The sequence below is a fragment of the Anomaloglossus baeobatrachus genome, chromosome 4 (genome assembly GCF_048569485.1).
Source record: "Anomaloglossus baeobatrachus isolate aAnoBae1 chromosome 4, aAnoBae1.hap1, whole genome shotgun sequence".
In the NCBI taxonomy this organism is placed as follows: Eukaryota; Metazoa; Chordata; class Amphibia; order Anura; family Aromobatidae; genus Anomaloglossus; species Anomaloglossus baeobatrachus.
In genome coordinates, this window is record NC_134356.1 from 597,598,352 (window position 1) to 597,625,296 (window position 26,945).

At 44.5% G+C, this 26,945-nt stretch overlaps 1 protein-coding gene across 1 annotated transcript in view; it reads right to left on the bottom strand.

Moving 5' to 3' along the window:
- ANTXR1 (ANTXR cell adhesion molecule 1) overlaps window positions 1-26,606 on the bottom strand; it is a 336,918-nt gene extending 310,312 nt beyond the window's left edge. Inside the window, exon 1 of the mRNA XM_075346171.1 lies at window positions 26,264-26,606. Within this exon, the coding sequence (XP_075202286.1) occupies window positions 26,264-26,409 (146 nt within the window). The 5' untranslated portion in view covers window positions 26,410-26,606. The remainder of the gene's footprint in view (window positions 1-26,263) is intronic.
- Window positions 26,607-26,945: the final 339 nt, after the last annotated feature.

A 26,945-nucleotide genomic window follows, 5' to 3' on the forward strand; every position in this document is an offset into this window, starting at 1 on the left:
ATCTGCATCACGAATTACGTGACCCCAACAACATCGCTTTAGCGATGTCGCTGCGTATAAAGCGGCCTTTACCCGTTCAGCAAAGCAATATTTCCCATAGGAAATCATTGCAATGCAGACAATTCATTCCACAACTTATTAAATGTCTCATCCTGGTGCCATTCCACACACGTATAAACACGTACAAACACGCACAAACATGCACAAACACACACGCACAAACACAGATTATGCTCACCTTACCTTCCGTTCCCTCGCCAGTCTCCTGGAACTTGCAGTTCGCCCGTATAAGACGTGTATCGGGTAACCAAGGCGACCGATGCCGGACCTTCCGCACTCAGCGCGCTGACGTCAAAGGCAGGAGCCGCTTGCCTCTGACTGGCTAGCGCGCTGCCTTTGAGTAGCGCCTGACAGGAGGACCTTCCCCTGTCAGCTGCTACTCAAAGGCAGCGCGCTGGCCAATCAGAGGCAAGCGGCTCCTGCCTTTGACGTCAGCGCGCTGGGAGCTGAAGGTCCCGGCATCGGTCGCCTTGGTTACCCGATACATGCAAGTTCCAGGAAGACGGCGAGGGAACGACAGGTAAGGTGAGCATAATATGTGTGTTTGTTTGTGTGTGTTTGTGCATGCTTGTGTGTGTTTGTGTGGACTGCAAGAGCGGGTCAGAGCGCGGTGGATGTATGGAACTGGAAGTGTGTGCAGTGAGTATTTTGATCGTACAGCAAAGCTTTCTCGTAAACCGAGTTACAAATTTACAGAATGCCTTGCTCGTTAGGCGAAATACTCGCTAACTGGGTTACTGGGTTAGCGAGGTTCCACTGTAGGACAAATAACCAAAAACGTCAGTGTGTATAATTCTTCCCCCCCCTAAAGTCAGTGCTTTGTAAAGCCTCCTTTTCTGGCAATTACAGCTGCAAGTCACTTTGGATAAGTCTCTATGAGCTTTCCACATCTTGCCACTGCGATCTTTGCCCATTTGTCAAGGCAAAACTGTTCCAGCTCCTTCAAGTTAGAAAATTTCCTCTGGTCTTCAAGTCGGACAACAAATTATCCATTGGATTAAGTTCTGGGCTTTGACTAGTCCACTCCAATACATTTACACGTTTTCCCATAAACCACTTGAGTGTTGCTTTAGCAGTTTGCTTTGGGTCATTATCTTCTTGGAAGGTGAACCTCTGTCCCAGTCTTAAATCCCTGACAAACTGAAAAATGTTTTCCTCAAGAATATCCCTGTATTTCGCATCATCCATCCATCTTCCCCTCGACTAGGACCAATTTCCCTCTCCCTGCTTCAGAAAAACATCCCCACAGCATGATGCTGCCACCATGTTTCACTGTGGGGATGGTGTTCTTGGGATGATGAGCTGTGTTGGTTTGGCGCCAGACATAGCATTTATCTTGGCCTTCAAAAAGTAACATTTTGGTCTTATGTAATCACAGTACCTTCCTCCATACATTTGGGGAGTCTCCCACATGTCTTTTGGAAAAATCAAAATCAGTCTTCCAATTTTTGGCTGTAAATATAGGCTTTTTCTGGCCACTCTTCCATAAAAGCCGGCTGTATGGAGTGTATGGCATGTTGTGGTCGTATGGACAGATAACCTTATCTCTGCTTTGGTACGCTGCAGCTCTTTGAGTTTTACTTTTGGTGTCTGTGCTGTCTCTCTGATTAATGCCCTCCTTGCCTGGGCCTAGAGTTTGGTGTGCGGCCCTCTCTTGGCAGGCTTATTGTGGTAGCATGTTCTTTCCATTTGATGACAATGGATTTGATGGTGTACCGGGAATCATCAGAGATTGGAATATATTTTTAGAACCCTACCCTGACTTGTACTTCTCAACAACTGTGTCTGACTTGTTTGGAGATCTCCTTGGTCTTCATGGTGTTGTTTAGAGATCTACTTGGCCTTCATGGTGTTGTTTGGCAATCTCCTTGGTCTTCATGATGTTGTTTGGAGATCTCACTGGTCTTCATAGTGTTGTTTGGAGATCTGTTTGGTTTTCATGGTGTTATTTGGGTAGTGGTGCCTCTTGCTTAATGGTGTTGCAGCCTTTGTGGCCTTTCACAAAGGTGTGTATATATCCTGACAGACCACAGGACACTTAGATTGCACACAGGAGGATTGCCTTTCACTAAGCATGTGACTTATGAAAGGTAATTGTACCAGAAATTTTTAGGGGCTTCACAGCAAAAGAGGTGAATACATATGCACATGACAATTTTTATTTATTTTTTCCCATAAATCTAATTTTTGCTTATTTTTTTCTCACTTCACTTCCCCGACTAAAACTATTTTAGCGCTGATGCATCACACAAAAATCAGATGACAAAAAAATGTAAACAGAGGTTGTAACGTAACAAAATAGGTAAAAAGCCAAGGGGGTACATACTTTTGCAAGAAACTGTATCTTTGACCCACACAGAGGCTTGCATTGCAGTATACTTTCTTGGAGGGACCCCCTGAATATTATATTTTCCTGTTCAATTATTTCTTTGGCGAAAATCAGAGTCAGATGTGTCCAGCAGTATTCCTTAAAGTGGTTGTGCAGCAAATAAATATTTTTCCCAAAGGGCATAGAGTGGTTTAGAAAAATAAGAGATTTTTTTTTCTCACACTAGAAACCCCATGGTTTCAATGTTTTTAGTCCTATTTTGAAGAACTGTAAATGTCAGGAAATGACTTATTTGGCATTTTTTTGCTGCAGCAGTGACCTGCCACAGTTGATCATTTCTGGAATATATAGTTTATAACTAGTGATGAGTAAGCACTAAAATGTTCAAATGCTCGTTACTCAAATAGAGATGGTTTAACACTCAGACTCGCTCAATTCGAGTAACAAGTATAATGGAAGTCTATGTGGAACGCAAGCATTTTTCCAGCAGACCTCACTACAGGGCTGGTGAAGATGGAAAATGCATTGGAAAGTCACCTGGATGCATCGATAATTCCCAGGTTGCTGCTGGGAAGTAAAAAAAAATCAAAAAATTAGAAAAAAAAAGTGTGGTGTCCCTGATATTTTTGATAACCAGCCAATGTAAAATAAGACAACTGGGATTGGGAAGGTTCATAGTTATTGGGCCCTTCCCAGCCTAAAAATAGCAGCCTGCTGCCACCCCAGAATTAGCATAACACCACCCTGGCTCTTCCCAATTGCCCTGGTGTGGTGGCAACCATGGTAATACTTTTGAGGTTGATGTCAGCTGTGTAGTGTCAGCGTCAAGTCCAGGAGATAGTAATGGAGAGCCATCTAACAGATACCCCCATTACTAACCCAGTAAGTGTAAAGTTAAAAAAACACACACTTACAGGAAAAATAGTTTAATTGAATAAAGACTACCCAACACTATCCCTTGTTCACAAATTTATTTGTGCTCAGCGAGAGAATGACGCTCCATAAATCACTCCAGGTCAGCACCAGTCCCGTATTTTCTGGCGCTAACCAGGAGTGATCTCTGGAGTTATTCCTGGTCAGCACATGCCTTGGAATATCTCACACACAGTGACGTTACTGAGTTACTGTCGTAACCATGCGTAAGAAACTCTGGGTCTGGCGCTGACCTGGAGTGACCTATGGTGCTTTGTGTATTTTTTAACTTTACATTTACTGGAGTAGCAATGAGGGTGTCTGATAGATGCCTCTCCATTACTAATCCCTGGTTTTGATGCCAGCTGACAAGAAGCAACTAACATCAACCCCCAAAAATATTACTCTGATTGCCATGGCACAAGAGCAATCGGGAAGAGCCAGGCTGAAGCGCCAGAATTGGTGCAACTAATGGATGTACCAATTCTGGGGCAGCTGCGGGCTGCTATTTTTTGGCTGAGAAGGGCCCAATAACCATGGGCCTTCCCAATCTGATAATACCAGCCGCAATCTGTCTGCTTTACCTTGACTGATTATCATAATAGGGAGGAAGCCATGCCATTTTTTAAATTTATTTATTTAAAAAACACTATTTAGTGCCACATGAAAGGCACTAATGAGTGCAAGTGTACAACCCTGACCATATGTCTGCTTGCCTGCTCTAATCTAAGCTCTCCTTTCTACATCAACTCTCCCTAAACTGAAGTGTGCCAAGCATCGCACCCCAAGTCTCATATAAGATCCGATGATGCAATGTGGCCAGCCAATCAGATTAGTGAATGTAGCTAAAATGGCTACGGCATTACCATGATTGGTAGGCAATCCCTGCATGTTTAATAGCTGAAAAACAGCAGCGAAACATGCGGAACAGAGATTCGAGTATGACACTTGAACTTCTTAATACTCGGCCGAGTAACGAGCAGTGCCGAGCACGATCGCTCATCACTATTCACAACTGGAAGTAGATATCAGTAGGGACCATGGGCACAGGAGCTGCAGAGAAGCGTGATGATAAGTAACACCTTCTTTTCTTTTCTTTTTTTTTTTTTTTTTTTAAAAACAATCCAAATTTTGTTAAACAAAATTCCCTGATGTTTAGCCAGTGTAAATACACTCCCTCAACTTTCGCAAAACCCCTTTTTCAATATGTAGAGTAACAAATTTCCAATGTTTTAAAGAGGACCTGTCATTTGCCATGAATATGAAATGTATATTTACCTGGTGTAAATGCAGCTGTTTTCCCGAATCTGGAGCTTTTCTTAATACATTCTTGAAATATGACTATCATCTCGGCTCATCTCTGTAAATTTAGTCTTGTTATCCAAGGGGACATGATTCTCAATCTTTTTAATGGTCATTTTCTTTAGGACCACGCCCAGTTGGCTAAAAAGATTAGATTTATTTACTGGGAAAATGAGGTAATACCTCAGGAGTGCAGTGGCACAAGAACATATCACAATATCACAATGCCAGATATACCTGTATTACAACATCTCCATTTACACCAGGTAAAGAAATATTCATTTTTTGCAAGTGACAGATCCTCTTTAAGGCCGAGGCCACACTGGGCACTACTGCGATGCTCGCATGACACTCGGCTCGCGCTGGCAGCACAGCAGGAGCCGAGTGTCATGCTAGTATCCCTGCGACTGTGGTCCGACCGTGCGAGCGGACCTCAGCTGCAGGGGGCGGTCCGGCTCTCAGGAGGGGCGGGCCAGTGCTGCGGAGGGGCGGGCCGGCACGGAGGAGGGGAGGGAGGGATTTTTTCCTCCCTCTTGTTACGTTTCCGGCTATTGCAATTCTCGCTCTGCATGCGCGGTACACTGGTGTACCGCGAGTGCAGTGCGATTTTTCTCTCGCCCCATTCACTTGAATGGGTGCGAGAGAAAAGAGTCTCGCATTACAATCGCAGCATGCTGCGATTGTTTTCTCAGTCCGATTAGGGCTGAGAAAATAATCGCTCATGTGCGTTGACACACAGGCTAGAATTGGTCCGAGTGGAATGCGATTTTTTTATCGCACTCCACTCGCACCGATTTTCTCGCCGTGTGGCTTAGGCCTAAGGTGCAAAATCACAACATTAAGAAACTACTTCCCATAACCTCTAGATGAGAGGTGAGATTTGAGATGAGATTACAAAAAAGGTTTGCCCCTTTTTTGATTGGGGTTGGATGATTGTCCAAGCAAAGTTGGAATTGTTGGCAAGCATGGAGTAAGTATAATGCCACATAGGTGGAGAATTAGACATCCAAAAATCATCAAATTAAGTTAAGGACCCACTTAGAGGTTCACCGTGACGTGACAGTGGCTTTATACAGTCTGATCAGAATGTTAAACTAAGAACCTCATATTGAGGTATATAAATTTTTGCCTTCGCGGCACTAGATCCACAGATGATTTTTGGATGTGCGGCCATCTCTGTTTCTCCAGCTATGTTGCATATTGCATTGTCTGTACCACTCTTTTTTACTTGAACCAGCCTCCTTCCATTTGGAACAGGCATGTTTAATTAGCAGGAGACTGCAAATGGGGGTCAGCCTTTTTTTTGCTTCTTTCGGGAACCTTGTGGAAGGGGAGTTGGCCAGCTCGTTTCACAGGGTGTTGGTGCTGTGTGGCAGTTTTGTGTCAGTGGGGCAGCGGGGCCTGGAATCATGGGGACTCAGCCTTGCAGCATGGGTGTTGTGAGGCACCACGTCACCTGCCCTGCTGGTGCACTGTCGTTGAGGCTGTGGTTAGCACGCGGCGCCACAGCTTTAAGGCTTCAAATACATTTAGGACCCACTCAGATTCGCCGTGACGTGGCAGTGGCTTTATACAGTCTGATCCCAATATGAAACCAAGAACCTCATTTTTAGACAAATTTTTGCCTAGCGGCATTTGATCAACTGATGATTTATGGCTGTGCGGTTCAAGGAAAAAAGTGTATTCCTGTGTATCAATGATTTATTGATATAACATTCCAATGGATACATGATTGTCTCACAGGTAGATAACATTCTGAAAAAGCTGTGGCACCCATCTTATGATCATATTACCTCAATGGGTTTCTATTCAACAACTACAAAAATAGATGTTGAAAACTGTGAAGAACCGATCCAGAAGTATCAACCTACAATGCGCCTTTAAGAAAGCATTAGATACATTTAAGAGAGAAGTACAACTGGACAAATCTCTCCATTGTTAATCATAGAGAGAGCAGAACGTGCTTCCAGCAATTGACCCCATTTGACCAGTTTCATTAAAAGATTTTATACACAGTGGAAAACTACAATTAGAATGTTAACTAAAATGTGACACGTCTCTCACCCAAACAGTAATTACAAGTTTTCCATCTATCGCTCAATTTTGCCTATAATTAGGATAATACACCATGACTTAAAAGGATTAAAATCTGCTCTCAGGTATAACATGAGCGGGAATAGTGTCATAGATTCATACATGAAAGATTAAGCTTGGCGAGTCTCCAGTAGAAAAGGAGCTAGGCAAGTTCCTTAAGATTTCAAAACATGTCCACTTTCTTCTAAAACACTGCCACTCCTGTTCTCAGGTCCCATCTGGTATTACAGCCAAGCCTCATTCACATTAATATTTCGGGTTATAATACTGGACACAACCCAAGTGACAATACTGGACACCACCCAAGAGTTTCTGAAAAGTAGCCACATTTTTCTAATCTCACGTGATTGTACAGCTTCAACTAATTCTTATCCAAAAAAATGGGCGCCCCACTTCTACTGTTTGTAGACGATTTAAATATGTTGTCTCAGAAAATAAATCCTTTTGTGCGTGTAAAGCGGGAGGGTTTATTTTAGATAGGAATGTCCCGATCCATCCACTTTCATCCTGTTTCACCCCTCAGGAGTTACAAAAATCTTCAACCACCTAAAGTCAATACCTTCTTGACTCTTTACTATATGTTGGAGGATATAAAGTATTCAAGCAAAAAAAAATAACAAAAAAACAGTAAAAGTGTCTCAAGACAGTTTGAAGATCATTTTCCTTGACTATTGACAATGTTTAGAATCTAACCCTTTATATGACGGCCTTTTTATCTTGTCTGATTAAATCATGAAAAAAATAATAATTAGAAAGGGTATAAATGCCTAGACATAATTTTACAGATTGCATATTTATTTAATCTAAAAAGTTTAATAGCTGTAAATAACCCAGGCCGCACTGTAAAATGTAAAAAACACCTTTATAATACTCACCTGGGGGGGGGACGGTCCGGTCCAATGGGAATGGGTGTCACTGCTCTCCGGTCTGGCGCCTTCTCTCTGCTGCGATCTCCGTCCTTTTTCTGCCCAGCCCAATGTGGATAACTTGTTTTATGTCATTCACAGAGGCTGACATTGTGGTCCTGCGCAGGCGCACTTTGATCTGCACTGCTGAGGGCAGATCAAACTATTGTAATGCACAGGCCCGAGTAAAGGTTAAAAACCGCACATATGCGCACTACAATACTTTGATCTGCCCCAAGTAGAGCAGATCAAAGTGCACCTGCGCAGGACCTCAAAGCCGGCTAGTGTGCATGACCTAGGGCGCGTCATGCACAAGGGTCTCAGAAGAAGGAGGATAGTGATTGCCGCAGAGAGGAGGCGCCGGACCGGAGAGCAGTGACTCCCATCGGACTTGACCACCCCTTAGGTGAGTATTATAAAAGGAATTTTTACATTCTACAGAGTGGCCTGGGCTCTTATATACAGTATTCTATAATGTTGTACAGTATATAAGAGCTCACTGGTGGTGGCCACAGTTGATAGTTGCCAAATCTGGTGACAGGTTCCCTTTAACAATTCTGCTTGCTTTAGAGCTAAAACCTGAAGGATCCCATTGTCGGCTCAGTTCCTGCACATAACCTTCTTTGGTAATTGCGGAAAGTACCGTATATTCCTTTCATTAGGCAACGTAAAGTAATCTGAAGTAAAAAATTGCTGCACACAAATTTGCTGACGGACAACAGACTTTTGATTTCAGCTCTGAACTTTAAAAGGGGTTGTTCACTTGAAAAAAGTAAATGTAAATGTGTTTGTAATGCAATTTTATACAACTTTCTTTTTATCCATAAATTTACCCCAATTTAACTATATCAATGTGATCAGCGCTGTTTGTGAAAGGTACTGGTTCACTCCAACAGCTAAGCCAGTCTCTTTCTCTGTCATGGCTGATGCACACACTCGAAAGGGACCTGGCTTAGTCATTGAAGTAAGTGGTCAACCATTCTTCTTCACAAATAGCATTAACCCCTTCACGACCGCGGGCAGTAAAATTACGTCCTATTTTAACGTGACTTAACGACCAGGGACGTAATTTTACTGCCTAAAGTTCATTTGATTGCCGTGGCCATAGCAACGGCTTTCAAATGATGTCCCCTGCTGTTTCTTACAGCAGGGGACCTTTGCTTCACCCCAGGGGGGGTGGCATCGCCACCCCCCATCGACGATCGATGTGATTGGCTGTCCAAATCTGAACCGCCAACCACATCTTTCGCACTGATTTCGGTAAAAAATAATGCCGGAAATAGTGCGATACTGTGAGATCCAGCTATGAGATGCCGTAGCAGGTACAGCAGATCATAGGTGGATCTCAAACGTGCCGCCCCCAGCCCCTGCAGCACTGATTGGAGCGATCATGCTATGACGCGCAATCGCTCCAATCAATGTGCAGTGGGGCGGTTTGATTTGCTGGTGGCCGCCCTCCCCAGGCCTGTGCTGGTCTGGGGACCCTCCCTCAACATGTCTGCAGCGTGCAGCACTGGCTGGTACTAGTGGTACCACGCCACCGCTGCTGCTGCCGCTGCTGTCACGTCACGGAGCAGGAGCGGTGAGTATTGTGCTCACCTTGCAGCCCCTGCGCGCTTCTGTGATTGCTCCTGCGCGCTCCCGTAATGGCCCCTGCCCATGCCCCCCTGCGATCTGCCCCCCGACATCCCGATCTGCCCCCCCGACATCCCGATCTGCCCCTCCGACATCCCGATCTGCCCCTCCGACATCCCGATCTGCCCCCCCGACATCCCGATCTGCCCCTCTGACATCCCGATCTGCCCCCCCCGACATCCCGATCTGCCCCTCCGACATCCCAATCTGCCCCCCCAACATCCCGATCTGCCCCCGACATCCTGATCTGCCCTCCGACATCCCGATCTGCCCCCCGCCATCCCGACCTGCCCCCCGCCATCCCGACCTGCCCCCCGCCATCCCAATCTTCCGGCCTCCCCCGTGATCTCTATTCTGCAGCTCCTCCGGTATCTCCCTCCTCCTCTGCTCTCCCCCTCTGCTGTCCCCCTCCCCCTCTGCTGTCCCCCCGACGTCCTCTTACCTGTCTTCACCGGCCGATCACATCTGCCTCCATCGCTGGGTCCTTCTTCCTGGGTCTTCTGTTGAGCTGTCCAACTTCCTGCCTGCTGGCTGCTGCTGTAAAGCTGTTCCTACTGCTAATCCTCTGGGTACTGTGAGTATAACTTTTTTTTTTTTTTCCTCTATCCCCTGTCCATTTTTACACCTCATGCGTCCGTGCGTCCTGCCGAGCGCTGATCAGGGATGCAGATAACGTATCTGCATCCGTGGTCAGTTTTCGGCGGGACTTTTTTTCCCGTATCCCCGACGCTTTTTGTATCGCATCAGTCCGTGCGTCCCGCCGAGCGCTGATCAGGGATGCACATAACGGATCGGCATCCCTGCTCAATTTTTGGCATGACAAAAAGCATCGGGGATACGGAAAAAGTCACGCCAAAAATTGAGCAGGGATGCCGATCCGTTATGTGCATCCCTGATCAGCGCTCGGCGGGACGCAGGGACAGATGCGATACAAAAAGCGTCGGGGATACGGAAAAAAAAGTCACGCCAAAAATTGAGCAGGGATGCCGATCCGTTATGTGAATCCCTGATCAGCGCTCAGCGGGACGCACGAACGGATGCGATACAAAAAGCGTCGGGGATACGGAAAAAAAAGTCACGCCAAAAATTGAGCAGGGATGCCGATCCGTTATGTGCACCCCTGATCAGCGCTCGGCGGGACGCAGGGACAGATGCGATACAAAAAGCGTCGGGGATACGGAAAAAAAAGTATCGCATCTGTCCGTGCGTCCCGTTGAGCGCGGATCAGCATCCCTGCTCAATTTTTGGCGTGACTTTTTTTTTTCCGTATCCCCAGCGCTTTTTGTATCTCATCCGACCGTGCCTCCTGCAGCGGCCGATCAGTGCACTGCGTCTGTGCGTTTGAAAAGTCAAATGGCGTTCCTTGTCTATGTAGTGGTGGGTCCATTCTGCCATATTAGCATCACATTGACATTTCCACAGTCGTTATGTGAATTATGCCTTATTCGCCGCATCCAGAGTCCAGATCTCTGGTGGTTTCAATGATTGTATGAGTTCATTCCTGATGTGATGAGTGCCGTCGTTCATGCGCTTGCGTTGGATAAAAAATTACCTACATGACGCTGTTTGTGACATTATGGCATAGACAGTGCTGTGTATTATGTGCTCGCATGCGTACCTTTCATTGCTTATATGCGTTTGATATTCTATGGGAATTTGTATTACCTGTAATATGATTGTGTTCACGCATGCGCGCTGATGAATGACGTAATGCACGGCCTGCGGTCATGTGATTGAATCATGTGCGTCCTGTTTGCTTGCAGCGTTGCGCATGCGCATATGAGACTCTTTGATTACCAGCGTCACTGTTCCAGCGCATGCGCAGTACAGGGTACTCTCATGTCATGAGCCCATCTGACCGTATCACATGACAAACATGGCGGCGTCCATCGGCGTTTCTCGGTACTCATGGTAACTCCTCTCTGCCTCCTATCTCCATGCTGGTAAACAATTTATTAATCAATTAATGTCTGTATTTAAGACACACTATTCATGGCATTCCTCACTTTCCCCTGAGGAAGCTACACCTCGCTGTAGCGATACGCGTGGGGTCACCACCCCACCCCCTCTTCTGTATTTTCCTCGCCTCCAGCCCTCATTTTCACTGACGTGTGCCTTTGCATCCTTCTGGTTCTACATACTTTCTTGGGACAGGTGATTGTTGTGTTTCAGCCCATGTGTGTTATTTACTGCATTGTATTGCTAGTCAGTTACCTACACCATTCATGTCTGGGCATTGTCTGATGTGGTATCTTACTCACCTGCCTTATTGTATTATAATTGTCTGAACCTTTATGCTGGGCTACGTCTTTTTCATTGGGTTGTTTGGCCTGGTGAGGGTGTGGGGTGTTTTTGGTGCCATATATCATTGACACCAAATACATGTATTCATATAAGCTTGTGCTTTTTTAATTGTTTTTAATATATGTCCATGTTTGGTTTTTGTGTCTAATAAATGATATTACTTGTTATATTGGTGATCCCACTTTTTGCACATTTTCTTTCTTCCTCTCCATTGCTAAAGTTTCTCCAAAATGTGCTAGTGGTTTTTCATGATCCCTCTTTGATCTTTACATGCTATTTATATCTAGTGCCCTCCCACACTTGAGTGTTTACCTTGTCTTCTGAGCCCCGCCATGCGCCCAAAGAATTGATTTCCACCACATATGAGGTATCTGCGTACTCGGGAAAAATTGCACAATAAGTTTTATGGTGCATTTTTTCCTGATACCGTTGTAAAAAGAAAAAAAAAAGCTACCTTGTTGCTGCAAAAATTTAAATAAAAAATTAAAAAAAAAAAAAAATTTTCACGGTTCAACGTTATCAACTTTCAGTGGAGCCCCTGGGGGGTACAAGGGGCTCACTAAACATCTAGATAAATTCCTTGAGGGTCTAGTTAAAAAATGGGGTAATTTGTGGGGGAGCTCCACTGTTTAGGCACCATAGGGGGGGTCTAAAAACGTGACATGGCGTCCGCTAATGATTCCAACCAATTTTGCTGTCAAATGGTGCCCTTCTCTTCTGAGCCACGCCAAGCGCCCAACAATTACTTTCCACCACATGTGAGGTATCTGCGTACTCAGGAGAAATTGCACAATACATTTTATGGTGCATTTTTTCCTGATACCCTTGTGAAAAAAAAGCTACCTAGTTGAAGCAACAGTTTTGTGGTAAAAAAAAAATTTTTTCTTTTCACGGCTCAACGTTATAAACCTCTGTGAAGCCCCCAGGTGTTCAAAGTGCTCACCAAACATCTAGAAAAATTATTTGAGGGCTCTAGTTTCCAAAATGGGGTCACTTGTGGGGGAGCTCCATTGTTTAGGCACCTCAGGGGGTCATCAAACCTGACATGGCGTTCGCTAATGAGTGCAGCTAATTTTGCGTTCAAAAATTCAAATGGCGCTCCTTCCCTTCCGAGCTCCGCTGTGCACCCAAACAATTGATTTTTACCCCATATGGGGTATCAGCGTACTCAGGAGAAAATGCACAATAAATTGTAGCATGCACTTTATCTTTTCTCCCTTGTGAAAATGAAAATTTTATGGCTAAAGTAACATTTTTGTGTTAAAAAGTAAAATTTTCATTTTTTCCTTCCACATTGCTTTGGTTCCTGTGAAGCACCTAAAGGGTTAATAAACTTCTTGGATGTGGTTTTGAGCAGTTTGAGGGGTGCAGTTTTTAGAATGGGGTCACTTTTGGGTATTTTCTGTCACCTCGGCCTCTCAAAGTCACTTCAAATGTGATGTGGTCCCTAAAAAAAATTATTTTGTAAATTTTGTTGGAAAAATTAGAAGTTGCTGATGAACTTTGACCCCTTCTAACTTCCCAACGAAAAAAAAATTTATTTCGAAAATTTCGCTGATGTAAAGTAGACAAGTGGGAAATGTTATTTAGTAACTATTTTGTGTGACATATCTCTCAGATTTATGGGCATAAATTTTCAAAGTTTGAAAATTGCAAAATGTTCGCACAATTTCCTAAATTTTCACAAATAAACGCAAAAAGTATCGGCCTAAATTTACAACTGACATGAAGTACAATATGTCACGAAAAAACAATGTCAGAATCGCCAGGATCCGTTGAAGCATTCCAGAGTTATAACCTGTCAAAGTGACACTGGTCACAATTGCAAAAAATGGCCCGGTCATTAGGGTGTTTTAGTGGCCGGGGGTGAAGGGGTTAAAGGGATCTTGTCACCAGGTTTTTCCCTTATGAGCTGCGGCCACAATCAGTGAGAGCTCTTATATACAGTATTCCAGAATACTGTATATACAGTAAGTGTCCAGGCCGCTCTGTAGAGCGTAAAAACCACCATTATAATACTCACCTAGCGGGCGGTCCTGTCCAAGGGTGACGCTGCTCTTGGTCTGGCGCCTTCTCCCATCTTGTACGATCGCCGTTCTCGTGCCCAGCCCCATGTGCATGTGTAACACCCTGGGGTCGAGGGGTTTTTACCCGACTCGTTACCGGGCCGGGGGTTGCAGATCCTCTGCGTCGTCACGAGCTGGGCTGGCTCGGTTTCGTGACCCCGAGGCGTACATGAGGGAGGGAAGGTGGTGGATGGGAGGAAGGATGGAGGATGGGGGTATTGACAGTGCTCACGGTGAAGGTCGCAGCTGGGATGGTGTCACTTCCCACAGGTGGAGCGGGGTTACCCCGGGAAGGATGAAAGAGGACGGACGGGGGGTGGTGGTAGTCCCTGTTGGCACCGCAGCACTGGGCGACGGAGCCAGTAAAGGAGAAGCAGAGACAGGGGCTGCGGTTCCAGGTCTTTTACTCACTGGTAGTTCAGGCGCTGCCCCAGAGTACCGGTCTCCGCCATGATGGGTTCCAGCTGATCCCGAATCCGTGGAAGGTCAGGTCCAGTGTGTCAGCCTATGGGCCCTTCCTCCTTTGATGTGCTAAGTATCGGATCCCCGTGGCGTCAAGCACTTGGGGATCCCGGTGTCAGTAAAGTGTCCCGTCCCGTCCCGTGGGGCCAGTCGAAGACCTCAGCCCCGGATCCTATATGCTATTTGGCTCCAGGAGTAATGGGACAGGTCCGGTGACTTTTCTAGCCTGTTCCCGCGACCCTTGCAGAGTTGGTAGACAACTTAAAGTATGCATGCCCTAGGGTTCTGTACCCTGACAGCGCTGGTCCTTTGGAAGCAGCCTCCTGCTTCTCTCCAGCGACCGTGTTAAAACGCCCTGGCCCACAGGCTGCCCCACACCACGTCTGCTCTGCTCGGTGTCTGTAGCTGTTCTCTCCTTTTTTTCTGAGTTGTGTTGTGTGTTGCAAGCTGTTCCCCAGCCGCTACCACCGGCTAGTTCACTGCTCTGACTAGGTCAACCTGCTTCTTCCCACTGTGTTCTCCTAACTCCCCCTGGTGGTTGCTTCTCCCTGACCCTGAGTCCCGGTTCCAGTGGATCGGGAGCCCCTAAGTGCGGTGGCGTCCTGTAAACCCAACCGCTGTGGTGACCCCCTTCTGTGACCCGACCATGGCCTGATCTTCATTGGGGAGGACAACCCACTGTAACTGTATGTACGTGTTGGTGAAACCGGTGCGGACCTTCCTTGGACCCGGGATAAGTACTACACCCTAAAGGAGGTGCAGTACCCTGTGGCGCCTGAAGCCTCAGGGGCGCCACACATGATGCGCCCTGCATCATTCACACAGATGCAGCCATTGCGCTCCTGCACAGGCGCAATTTGATCTGCCCACCTGAGGGCAGAAGAAAGTACCGTAGTGCGCATGCGCGGGCAGTCTTTGACATTTCCTCACGCTTGCGCATTACAGTACTTTGCTCTTCCCTCAGCAGGGCAGATCAAAGTGTGCATGCACAGGAGCACAATGTCAGCCTCTGTGTGAATGACGCAGGACGTGTTTTGCACATGGGGCTGAGCAGGAGGATGACGATCACACAAGATGGAAGAGGTACCGGACCGAGAGCAGCGACACTCATCGGACTAGAGACACCCTAGGTGAGCATTATAAAGATTTTTTTTTACATTATACAGAGCGGCCGGGGCTCTTATATACAGTATTCTGGAATGCTGTATATAAGGGCTCACTGGTGCTGGCCGCAGCTGATAAGGGAAAAACCTTGTGACAGCTTCCCTTTTAAAGGTGTTGTCTACTACTTTTACTTTGATGGCTTATCCTTAGGTGTCCAATATCCTGGCACTCCCGCTGATCAGCCATTCTCGGTGCCAGCGGCGGTAGGAGGCAGCAGAAAATGCTCAGTTCCGGAGTTGCTTCGTCATCTGATAGTGACCGTAGCTAAATGCTGCACTTGTGTCTTCCATTGAAATCAGTAGGTAGATATGCAGTACCCGACAGACTTCACTATCAGATGACAGGGCAGCTCCAAAACGGAGCATTTTTTGCTGCCTGCTGCCACTGATGACACTGAGAATGGCGGATCAGTGGGGTACTGGGTGTCGGTCCCCGGCCGATCAGACATTGATGGCCTATCATAAGGATAGGCCATCAATGTATACAGTTAGGTCCAGAAATATTTGGACAGTGACACAATTTTCGCGAGTTGGGCTCTGCATGCCACCACATTGGATTTGAAATGAAACCTCTACAACAGAATTCAAGTGCAGATTGTAACGTTTAATTTGAAGGTTTGAACAAAAATATCTGATAGAAATTGTAGGAATTGTACACATTTCTTTACAAACACTCCACATTTTAGGAGGTCAAAAGTAATTGGACAAATAAACCAAACCCAAACAAAATATTTTTATTTTCAATATTTTGTTGCGAATTCTTTGGAGGCAATCACTGCCTTAAGTCTGGAACCCATGGACATCACCAAACGCTGGGTTTCCTCCTTCTTAATGCTTTGCCTGGCCTTTAAAGCCGCAGCCTTCAGGTCTTGCTTGTTTGTGGGTCTTTCCGTCTTAAGTCTGGATTTGAGCAAGTGAAATGCATGCTCAATTGGGTTAAGATCTGGTGATTGACTTGACCATTGCAGAATGTTCCACTTTTTTGCACTCATGAACTCCTGGGTAGCTTTGGCTGTATGCTTGGGGTCATTGTCCATCTGTACTATGAAGCGCCGTCCGATCAACTTTGCGGCATTTGGCTGAATCTGGGCTGAAAGTATATCCCGATACACTTCAGAATTCATCCGGCTACTCTTGTCTGCTGTTATGTCATCAATAAACACAAGTGACCCAGTGCCATTGAAAAGCCATGCATGCCCATGCCATCACGTTGCCTCCACCATGTTTTACAGAGGATGTGGTGTGCCTTGGATCATGTGCCGTTCCCTTTCTTCTCCAAACTTTTTTCTTCCCATCATTCTGGTACAGGTTGATCTTTGTCTCATCTGTCCGTAGAATACTTTTCCAGAACTGAGCTGGCTTCATGAGGTGTTTTTCAGCAAATTTAACTCTGGCCTGTCTATTTTTGGAATTGATGAATGGTTTGCATCTAGATGTGAACCCTTTGTATTTACTTTCAAGGAGTCTTCTCTTTACTATTGACTTAGAGACAGATACACCTACTTCACTGAGAGTGTTCTGGACTTCAGTTGATGTTGTGAGCGGGTTCTTCTTCACCAAAGAAAGTATGCGGCGATCATCCACCACTGTTGTCATCCGTGGACGCCCAGGCCTTTTTGAGTTCCCAAGCTCACCAGTCAATTCCTTTTTTCTCAGAATGTACCCGACTGTTGATTTTGCTACTCCAAGCATGTCTGCTATCTCTCTGATGGATTTTTTCTTTTTTTTCAGCCTCAGGATGTTCTGCTTCACCTCAATTGAGAGTTCCTTAGACCGCATGTTGTCTGGTCACAGCAACAGCTTCCAAATGCAAAACCACACACCTGTAATCAACCCCAGACCTTTTAACTACTTCATTGATTACAGGTTAACGAGGGAGACGCCTTCAGAGTTAATTGCAGGCCTTAGAGTCCCTTGTCCAATTACTTTTGGTCCCTTTAAAAAGAGGAGGCTTTGCATTACAGAGCTATGATTCCTAAACCCTTTCTCCGATTTGGATGTGAAAACTCTCATATTGCAGCTGGGAGTGTGCACTTTCAGCCCATATTATATATATAATTGTATTTCTGAACATGTTTTTGTAAACAGCTAAAATAACAAAACTTGTGTCACTGTCCAAATATTTCTGGACCTAACTGTAAGTAGTATGTACGGCCCCCATGCGAGCAGCCTCATCGCTGCTGCCGCTTGGATCCGGATCCACGGTGGCTCGAGGGGTCTCTAGACCCGGGGGTCGCGCGGCCACTCGATTAAAAGAAGGGGGGAGATATGTACAGGGGGATTTTGGAAAGTTTGTGACACCACCCATGGTGCGTGGTAATGTGAGGAACCACAGCTGCCGTCAGTGAGCCCGGTGACGATGGTGCGGCAGCCTGATGTTTGACCCCTCTGTAGGTAGGGGATTTGTGTCCCGGGGCCCGCTGATGATGGATGGTGTTTGGGTACTGTTGGGCAGGGATAGGTGCAGGGGTTTCCAATGTACTCACTCAGTCCCAGAATTACCACCCCGACAGCTTGTAAACCAAAGTTCCGAGCACCACTGTAGTCTGCGGGGAGCACGCCTGGATCCGTGCCCTTCGTGTTGTTATTGGTCTGCGGCCCTATCCCTGGCACCTTTAGTCTCAATTGGACCCGTTGGTATGAGACTCTCCGGGTCCCGCTCACCCGTATGGCTAATGGAGTGAGCTTGCTCTCAGGGTTCACGCGTAAGATTTCTTTGGACTGTAGAGGGAAAGTCCTATCCCATCGGAGCACTAGTACGCTGATTTTGGAGCGGGTTGGGGTTGACACTTGAAGTCTTTTCCCCGTCGGGTAAATTACCGGAACGCGTGAAGCTACTTTCCGGCCTGGGGTCCACGTATCCCATCGTGCCCTGGCCCCTGCCCGGTGATAGCTCAAGGCTGCCGGCCGCCCTCCTCGCCAGTCTATACCCCTTGGCACTGTCCCCTGTGACCGGGTTCAAGCTCCTACCAGGCCCAGACCAATGTCTGCCACCTAGTATACAGGAGTTCTCCTCCGTGGCCTCTCCTCATGAGAGCCACTTCACCTTCCTCTTCTCCTCGACTCTCTTCAACTCTCAACTCAACTCAACTGACACTGTCCTCACTTTCTCCTCATCAACCCCCCATGTGGGCGGCCCTATTCCCTTCAGGCCCCACAATGGTGTGTCTGGTAGGTTCAAGTGGGAAGTGTTCCTAGGATTTTGATTGGACAAGCTGTTAACAACACCAAAGGATTGGGATCCGTTAACCAAGGAGGGTGGATACTGTGCAGAAGGGCAGATTGCACAATACCCTGTGACGACCTGATAGGCCAGGGTGTCACAAGTAAACAACCGCTTTAATGACGTGCTAGCACCTATACCACTCTCCCATGTCTAGCACAGGGTCAGTAATAGAGATTCCACATCCACAGACTGCAATAACCTTGGAAGATCAGGACATGTTTGAAAATAAAAGTATATTAGTAAGCTATAAATACATGGATTAGAAACACATATAAAGCTTTTTTTTAAGTGCACTGCAGTTTAAAATCAGAAAAAATAACAATTATGATATAGCTATAAAGGCACTCAACTTTTATTTCACTTGTATGTGCATATAAGCTCTAGCATAAGCTGAAAAATAGTGTTCAACGCGGAAATACTCTTTACAGCAGTTCTCCAGGACAACAAAATGAAATGCTAAAACACAGGCCATCAACATTAGGTGAGTAAAGGTCTCACCCTGAGTGTCACACTGACTGACTGTAGGAGCCACAGCTCAGCGAGTGCTGTGTCACCTTCATTGTTTACCAGACATAGCGCTATACTTTTGTAGTGGTTGCAACTGGTATTACAGCTCACTTTCATTCATGTAAAGCATGGGTCCCCAATTCCAGTCCTCGAGGGCCGCCAACAGAGCATGTTTTCAGGATTTCCTTGGTATTGCACAGGTGATAATTTAATCACCTGCACAGTTGATGTTTCCAACACCTATGCAATGCTAAGGAAATCCTGAAAACATGCACTGTTGGCGGCCCTCGAGGACTGGAGTTGGGGAACCCTGATGTAAAGGGACTATGTCAGCAGATTTTTGCTATATAAAAAACAGGACAGCAGGAGATAATGACTCAGAGATTTCAGTGATTTGTCACTTATTAGGCTGTGTGCTGATGTTTTCATACAATGATTGTTTTATTACTAGGTGATTATCACTGACCAACCAAGCTTCCTCCTCTGATAAGTAGCTCACTGTCAATATACAATGTACACAGAGAGCTGTGTTGTGGGTGGGGTTAGCTCCCTGAGCTCTGTTACATGATACATCTAAGAACTGTGATTGTGTCACAACTGCTGCACCCAGTAAACTGAGGGATACATCGTTGGACTCAGAGTCTCTTTTTCTTTAGTATGCTGATCTCAGATGAGGTAGCAAAACCCAGATGACAGATTCCCTTCAAAGAGTTATTCCCAAAGTATTAAATTATCCCTTATCCATAGAATAGGTGATAACTTACTGGTCACTGAAGATCTGACTGCTTGATTCCTGAAAGCTGAGAACTGGACTCTGCAGTGCCCCATCTTGAATGAAGCAGAGATGCACATGCTCGATCTTTCCCACATTCATTATTTATATAGATTGCTCAACTTTTTCTGAGACTGTCATAGTCAATCAGCAGAGCACAGGTCAAACATGCCCATATCTGCTCCATTCCAGATGGGGCTTTGCAGAGCTTGGCTTCCAATGTTAGTATCCCTGGGGTTCCCAGCAGTTGGGCTCCCAGCGATTAGTAAACTATCCACTATATTATCCTATTGGTAAAAGATAACTTCAGAATTTGGGAATAACCAATTAAACTAGACTAAAGGCTGCTTTACACTTAGCGACATCGCTAGCGAGCGCACCCGCCCCCGTCGTTTGTGTGTCACGGCAAATCGCTGCCAGTGGCAAACAAAATCGCTAGTACGCGTCACACATACTTACCTTCTTAATGACGTCGCTGTGGCCAGCGAACAACCTCTTTTCTAAGGGGGAGGTTCGTGCGGCGTCACAGCGACGTCACACAGCAGGCAACCAATAGAAGCGGAGGGGCGGAGAGCAGTCACATGAAGGACACTCCCACCTTGTTGCCAGAGGATGCAGGAACACTGTTGTTCGTCGTTCCTTGGGTGTCACACATAGCGATGTGTGCTGCCTCAGGAACGACGAACAACCTGCGTCTAAAATGATCAACGATATTTTGAAAATGAACGACGTGTCAACGATCAACGATGTGGTGAGTATTTTTGATCGTATGGGGTCGCTCGTATGTGTCACACGCAACGACGTCGCTAACGAGGCCGGATGTGCGTCACGAATTTCGTGACCCCAACGACATCTCGCTAGCGATGTCGTTGCGTGTAACGGGGCCTTTAGTTGTATTGAGCTGCAACACCAGGCTATGGCACTATGCAAAGGAGTTTTTGCTGATCGGTGGGTGTGCTAAAAGTCAGATCGCCATTAATCTGAAATGTATGGCCTATCCAAACAAAAGGCAATCAATTTTGTAGTTGCAGGAAAAATGAGAACTTTACATTCTAAAACATTGCAATTAAGAAAAAAGAAATCAGTAGATGAGGTATTGGCCACTTGAGGATTTCCCTGGTATACTGTATTTTTGCAGTTTCGTCAAAGATGACTTTCACAACACTTACACAAAACTTCACAATTTTCTGTTGATCTGTATGTCTTTAAATGATCCTGAGAGAAGTAATTGCATGCATAGGGACCTACGTAAGAGCGGGATTGGGGGAAGATTACATTTCACATCTTGGACCTATTCTCTTTAAATCGCCAGTATGGTTTAAACATCAAGATAGGGTTTACTCTTTTCACAACCTCTGCATCTAATTTGTGAGCAACTGAGAAGTATTAGGTTTTAATCTAAGGGATATCCACAGTATTTCATTTTCTGGCAAGATTCCTTGGATTAACATCATACGTCCACTGGAAAACATACACAAACCAAAGTCGTTCATTGTCGAAATCTATTGCTATATATTTCAGCTGAAAAAGTAGCACGGTACCTCAGTAATTAACACTGGTGCTTTGCCACGCTGGGGTCCTGGGTTCATATGACACCAAGGACAACATCTGCAAGGAGTTTGTATGTTCTCCCTGTGGTTCCGTGGGTTTCCTTTGGGTTCTCCGGTTTCCTCATACACTCCAAAAAGACATACTGGTAGGGAATTTATATTGTGAGCCCCAATTGGGTCAGTGTTGCTAATATCTGTAAAGTGCTGAATGGTGCTATATGAGTGTATAAAAGAAATAATAATCTCACTGGTCAAGCTGTCAGTGCAATTCATTCCACTAGATGGCAGCTCTTAGAAACTTTTTGGATGCCTGTTCGGAGGATATTCAATTTACCTACCGTAATCACTTTCTAGGTCAGCAATTAAAAAAAAAATGCTTAGCAAATTTTCTAATGCTGAACTACATCTTCCATGATGCTCAGCCAGTTATTCCTCCCTTGGTTGATCATTTATTTATTTTCGTGTGCACTATAGCCTATTAGGTTGGGAGTCAATTAAGAAGATTGGCAGCAAGCCTTCAGTAACTCCACTGGCATTCTTCATCCAATAATCTTTTTTCCTCTTGGAAAAAGTTAAAGTCCACACCAGTTCTCATGGGTTGTCTAAGGTCAATGTCTAACCAGTCCAAATCTGAAATGTTATATGTCCCGGACTCCCAGCAATGAACATCAACGGCCATTAATCATCTATGAAGATCGTTTATGGGGATTTGTTTGGATGGTCCTTGATCTACAGAGGTGATAGATTTTCGAATGATTCAATATGGTTCAAAATGGGCCACTAGTGGGGACCACTTGTGGTTACCAGGTCTCCAGTTTGAAGACCAAACCAGTCTCTATAGCACAACGTCTAGGACCTCTGTGAGTGGGGACCATTATATTTCACTACAATAACCCTTTTTTAATAAAAAGCAAACCCCCTTGACCTATGATGATCTGCCTATACTGGCCTTGCAGGAGAAACGGTGGATTACTTGGTTGCCATTCGGTTAAGTAGCTGACCATGTAATGCACAGGTGGTTGGGTCAACTAGGTCCAGAGATGAGATATAGAGCGGTCATTAACAGGCATAGTATATGGTAAAGAACTGAAAGGCTACCAATATCACCAGTAGGAGTGAAACCCCCAAGACCCCATCTGCACAGCCAAATGCAGGTCACACATTCTCTAGAATGTCCATAGATAAGACCACCACTGATCACACATTGTTGGCCTACCCTGAGGAAAGGACACATTTCACAAAAGGCATTATATGATGTAGTAAAGTTGTATTTACTTATAAAGTAGATGTAGATCTTTAACCTCTTATAAACTCTAAGCTAAAATGTCTTGTCCATTAGTTGGGATCTGTCCATGTAGATTATATGATGCTCAGGTATAGGAACGTAGAGACAAATGTGTCCTCTACTGCTGTGGTCTCCAACATCAACACCGCTATAGCGTCAAAATAAAGTGTAGAATAACTGGAGATGAAATATGGTGTTGGTTTGGACAATGGTAAACAGGACCCTTGTCCAGGGCTCCATTCCCTAGATGTCCCTAAGGAGAAAAAAAAATAGGAAGAAACTAAAACCACCCAGAAACATTGAGGGTGGTCTAATTGCATTTTGTGGCCTATTTATATGTCAGAGGAACGTTATTTTGATGCTGTATATTGTGTGAGCTATATATGTCAATCTTATTTATTATTATATGTTTTACAATCAGAAGTAAATTTGTCTATAAGTTACAAGCTACCAGAGCTCCATCATCTTTAGACCAGTCCCTGACTAAATCTATAATGGTAAGTAGTAGAACTGAAAGTTGTCATTTCCAATAGATCTTTGTGCATGGTGTATAATAACCTTGGAATATAAGGCAACTGCAGTCCTATGTAAAACCAGAGATGACATCACAATTAGATGTGCCAAACAAGAATAGGACATAGATGTTATTTTCTTGAGAAACGCTTATCTAAGGAACTTATAACTTTTGGACTGATGATCTTCACCGGGAAGAAGGATTTGGGAAGCTCGGTATAAATAATGATGTCATCAAGTTATTTTCTTTTATAGATCAGTATTGAATCTATTAGAATAATATATCAATGGCACATTGAAAAATAATACAGTCTCTAAACACGTCTCTATGAATACTGCCATGGGCCAGAAATTGGAAGATGACTTCCATGAGCGCAGCTGGCAGCTCTGCAGCAGGAATGCAGCGAATACTCAGCTGAAGAAGGAAAACAGCTGGCTCAGCTCGATTCTCTGCCTCCGGCTATGTGCACTCAGTCAGCACTGATCCATAGAAATCTTCACATTTCACGGGGAAACTTAGAAGAAGAAAGTTTAAAAGTGTGATAGAATCTCTTTTTTGACCCATTAAAACACCCTTATAATACCCGACTAAAATACCTCTCAGTGGTATACAAATTACCATGGGGCCCAAGGGCAAAACTTGGCATGGAGCCCCACCGCATCTGTTCATGGAAGGCTTATGCTTATTTTGGTCTGCACTTTGGACCCTATGGGTATTGTTCCCTAATCATTTTAAAGGTAAGGTTCTATAGGGAGTCTTTAAGATGTCCGTTATCATCGGTCCAATCTCAGATCACAATGCACGGACTGGCCACGTGTCTCCTGACCTTGGCGCAAATAATATCCAGGCATTCCAATGTGATGCAGAGAGGATTTTTAGCAGATGTACAGTAGTTAGTTCCTTTACAGACGTTTCGGCCACTTTAGCGACCTTCTTCAGTTAGAACTTGCCACCGGGATGTGAGCTGCTTGGATGCAGCGTGTAGGGAGGCACGCGGTGGACATCGGATGCATCATACTACAGAAATGGACCCTATCCGTGCACCCTCAACAACAGATGTGCCAGGCTTTTATATAAGTCCTGATCTTGACAACTTCATTTATTTCTATCAAGCGGACACACTCGGGTCGGGAGATGCACGAGCAGTCCATCCATTGCAATCCGAGATAACGGATGTCTAAAAGAGCCTTTTGTATTGTGGAACTATCCTAAAATCAGTGACAAAATCTGCGACAAAACATCACTATGGATTTGATGCTGATTCAGATATCACTTATTACAACAGATATCAATTATCTGCAACAGATACCAGATTAGTGAGATCTACAAATTGCTCTAAGAGCAAATGGGAATAAAGCCTCATTCATCCTCTTTGCTCTTTACTTTATAACAAAACCTTGATGCAAATTTTTGAACCCAAATTCTGAAACAAATCTGTGCTGTTTGAATCCAGCTTTGCATTTTTGCTTCCATCATCGTAAATTAGCCTCAACCATGAAGGTGAGCCCTATCCAAAATGCTGTACAGTAGTAGTTATTATGCCTATAGCTCCACTACTCAATAATGTTCCACCAGACACTTGCGGAAAAGTTGGCTCAGTGTTCCATGATTATATAAAGATGTAGCTGGGGTGCACTTTTTAGATCCTGCCATGTTGGCGATAAACTATACAGGATCTGCTCTATTGTATCCTCTCATCTACCCACCTGACTATATCAGCAATGTGCTAGTGTTAGGTTGACATTATGTCACGTGAGCAAATATGGAGGAGGTGAACGTGATGTAGCCTGTCGAGGTATTATGCAGATTGTTTTTTTTCCAAGCTCACATCTGCACGCCATTTGGTCTGCAAACAGCTTTCTAGTTTCTCATTGGTAAAAATAAAAAACAATCTACGTGTTCATTAAAACCTTTGCTTCTCGATATCATCCAGACAGTAAATATCTCCGAGATCAGTAACTATTTGTCTATTTGTTGTCTTTTTAATCAGCAGATTTACATACTTTTTGCATAACTATAACTCTTTACCTCAAGATAACCTACCTCTCTACCTGACAAGAACATCAAAATAAGTATGCGTCAACTGAGCCTTCATATAGCTGCATGAAATAAGGCTATGTTCACACAGGGACTTTTTGCTGCGTTTTTTTTTCTGCAGCAAAACCTGATCTCTTGTCTGAAAAAAGCTATGTTTTTGCTGCATTTTTTGCTGTGTTTTTGCTCCGTTTTTTCCTGTTTTTGCTTCCTTTTTTCCTGTGCTGCGTTTTTGCTGTGTTTATGCAGCATTTTTTGCTGGGTTTTTGCTGCCTTTTTTGCTGTGTATTGCTGCGTTTTGTGCAGCGTTTTTGCTGCATTTTCTGTTGAGATTTTGATGTGTCATTTTATTTGTCTACAGTACATGTTTAAATAGTTAGTTTCATTCACCAAAAATGCAAAAACCCACAATTGCCTTTTTTCATGCTCATTGCCTTTCATCGGTGAAAAAAGCAGCAAAAACACTAAAAGAATTGACGTGCTGATTCTTTCAAAAACGCAGCAGTTTTCCATGTCAGTAAAAAAAAAAAAGTAATGGCATGTGTCTGTGTGTGCATGAAACTTTTGAAATCTCAGGTTTTTCTGGTACTGTAAAAAGCAGTTTTTATTAGCATGTATTTGCATTAATCCAATAAAAAAAATGCAGCAAAAAACGCCCTATGTGAACATAGCCTATAAGTCAACTGCACCTCTCTACAGGTTTCCTTTTTTTGCAAACCCATACACCTAGATGTCTGTCAAGTTAAAAAGAATAGAATGGTAAAAAAGCCTTTTTTACCAAACATCCAGATCATAATATCCTGAGATAATCCCTATAACTAAGTTTTGAAACGTCTGAAGAACGTAGAAGGTTGCTTTAAATATCCCTCTGGTCATCATCTTAAAGTAGGTCACGAGCTGACCTAAAGCTGGAGCCGTACACTTTAGTCCTCCGTTGACTTTAGGCCAAGAACCCAACTGCATAAGCATTCTAGTAAACTTCTCCAGCTGAGAGTCAATCTGCAGAATTTCCACTATTATTCTGGAGGAACATCTCAAATAACCTCTCTCTTGACGTAAATCCCATCATACTTCTGCTCTCTTAAAGTAGAAGGTAGAGGGCTACTTTCTACACAAGGCATACAAAGTAATCAATGTACTTACTTGTCCAATACAAAGTACAGGTCAAATCCCCCATAGCAGGAAGGTCCTCCACTTTCTTCAGTACTACGTTGACCATCACAAACCAAAAGAAATACAGTAAGGAGAAGGGGCTTTAAACCCAAATAGAAGGTGCATAATACAGCCATAGTTATTCTGAACTTCCAGAACCTGGACTAAAGTTTCTTCCTATAGGTGCACAATCCACACAGATTTCCGAGTGCTTTCTGCTTGAAGATCTGCCCTTAATTCTTTCAAATTTTCGTGTTCTTCTATCTTATGTCTTGGGTTTCAGGGCTAGTGCAGCTCTGTCTTCATAACTTTCTTGGTTAGTATTTGCATCAGATTTGTATGCTGCTCACAAGACGCTCCGCTGTGCACTGTTTAATGGGATGAAAACTTTTTCCTGACAAACTTGCTTTGTCTAAACCTGCAGATTTTTTTTATTTCCATGTGAGTGCATGGAGCAGGAACAGTACAAATCCTGACATCTTGTGATGATAAAGCAGAATGCAATATCCGTCATGGGATTGGAAATACACAGTTTTGATTTTCACATCTTTAGGTCAGTGGTATGACAATGCTCTTATTCCTGAATAATACTTTTAGAAAATAGTTTAACACTAAAGTGTTAAAGGAGTGGGAAGGAGTCTTGCGAGGATAATTTGCATATTCCCAGTGCCTT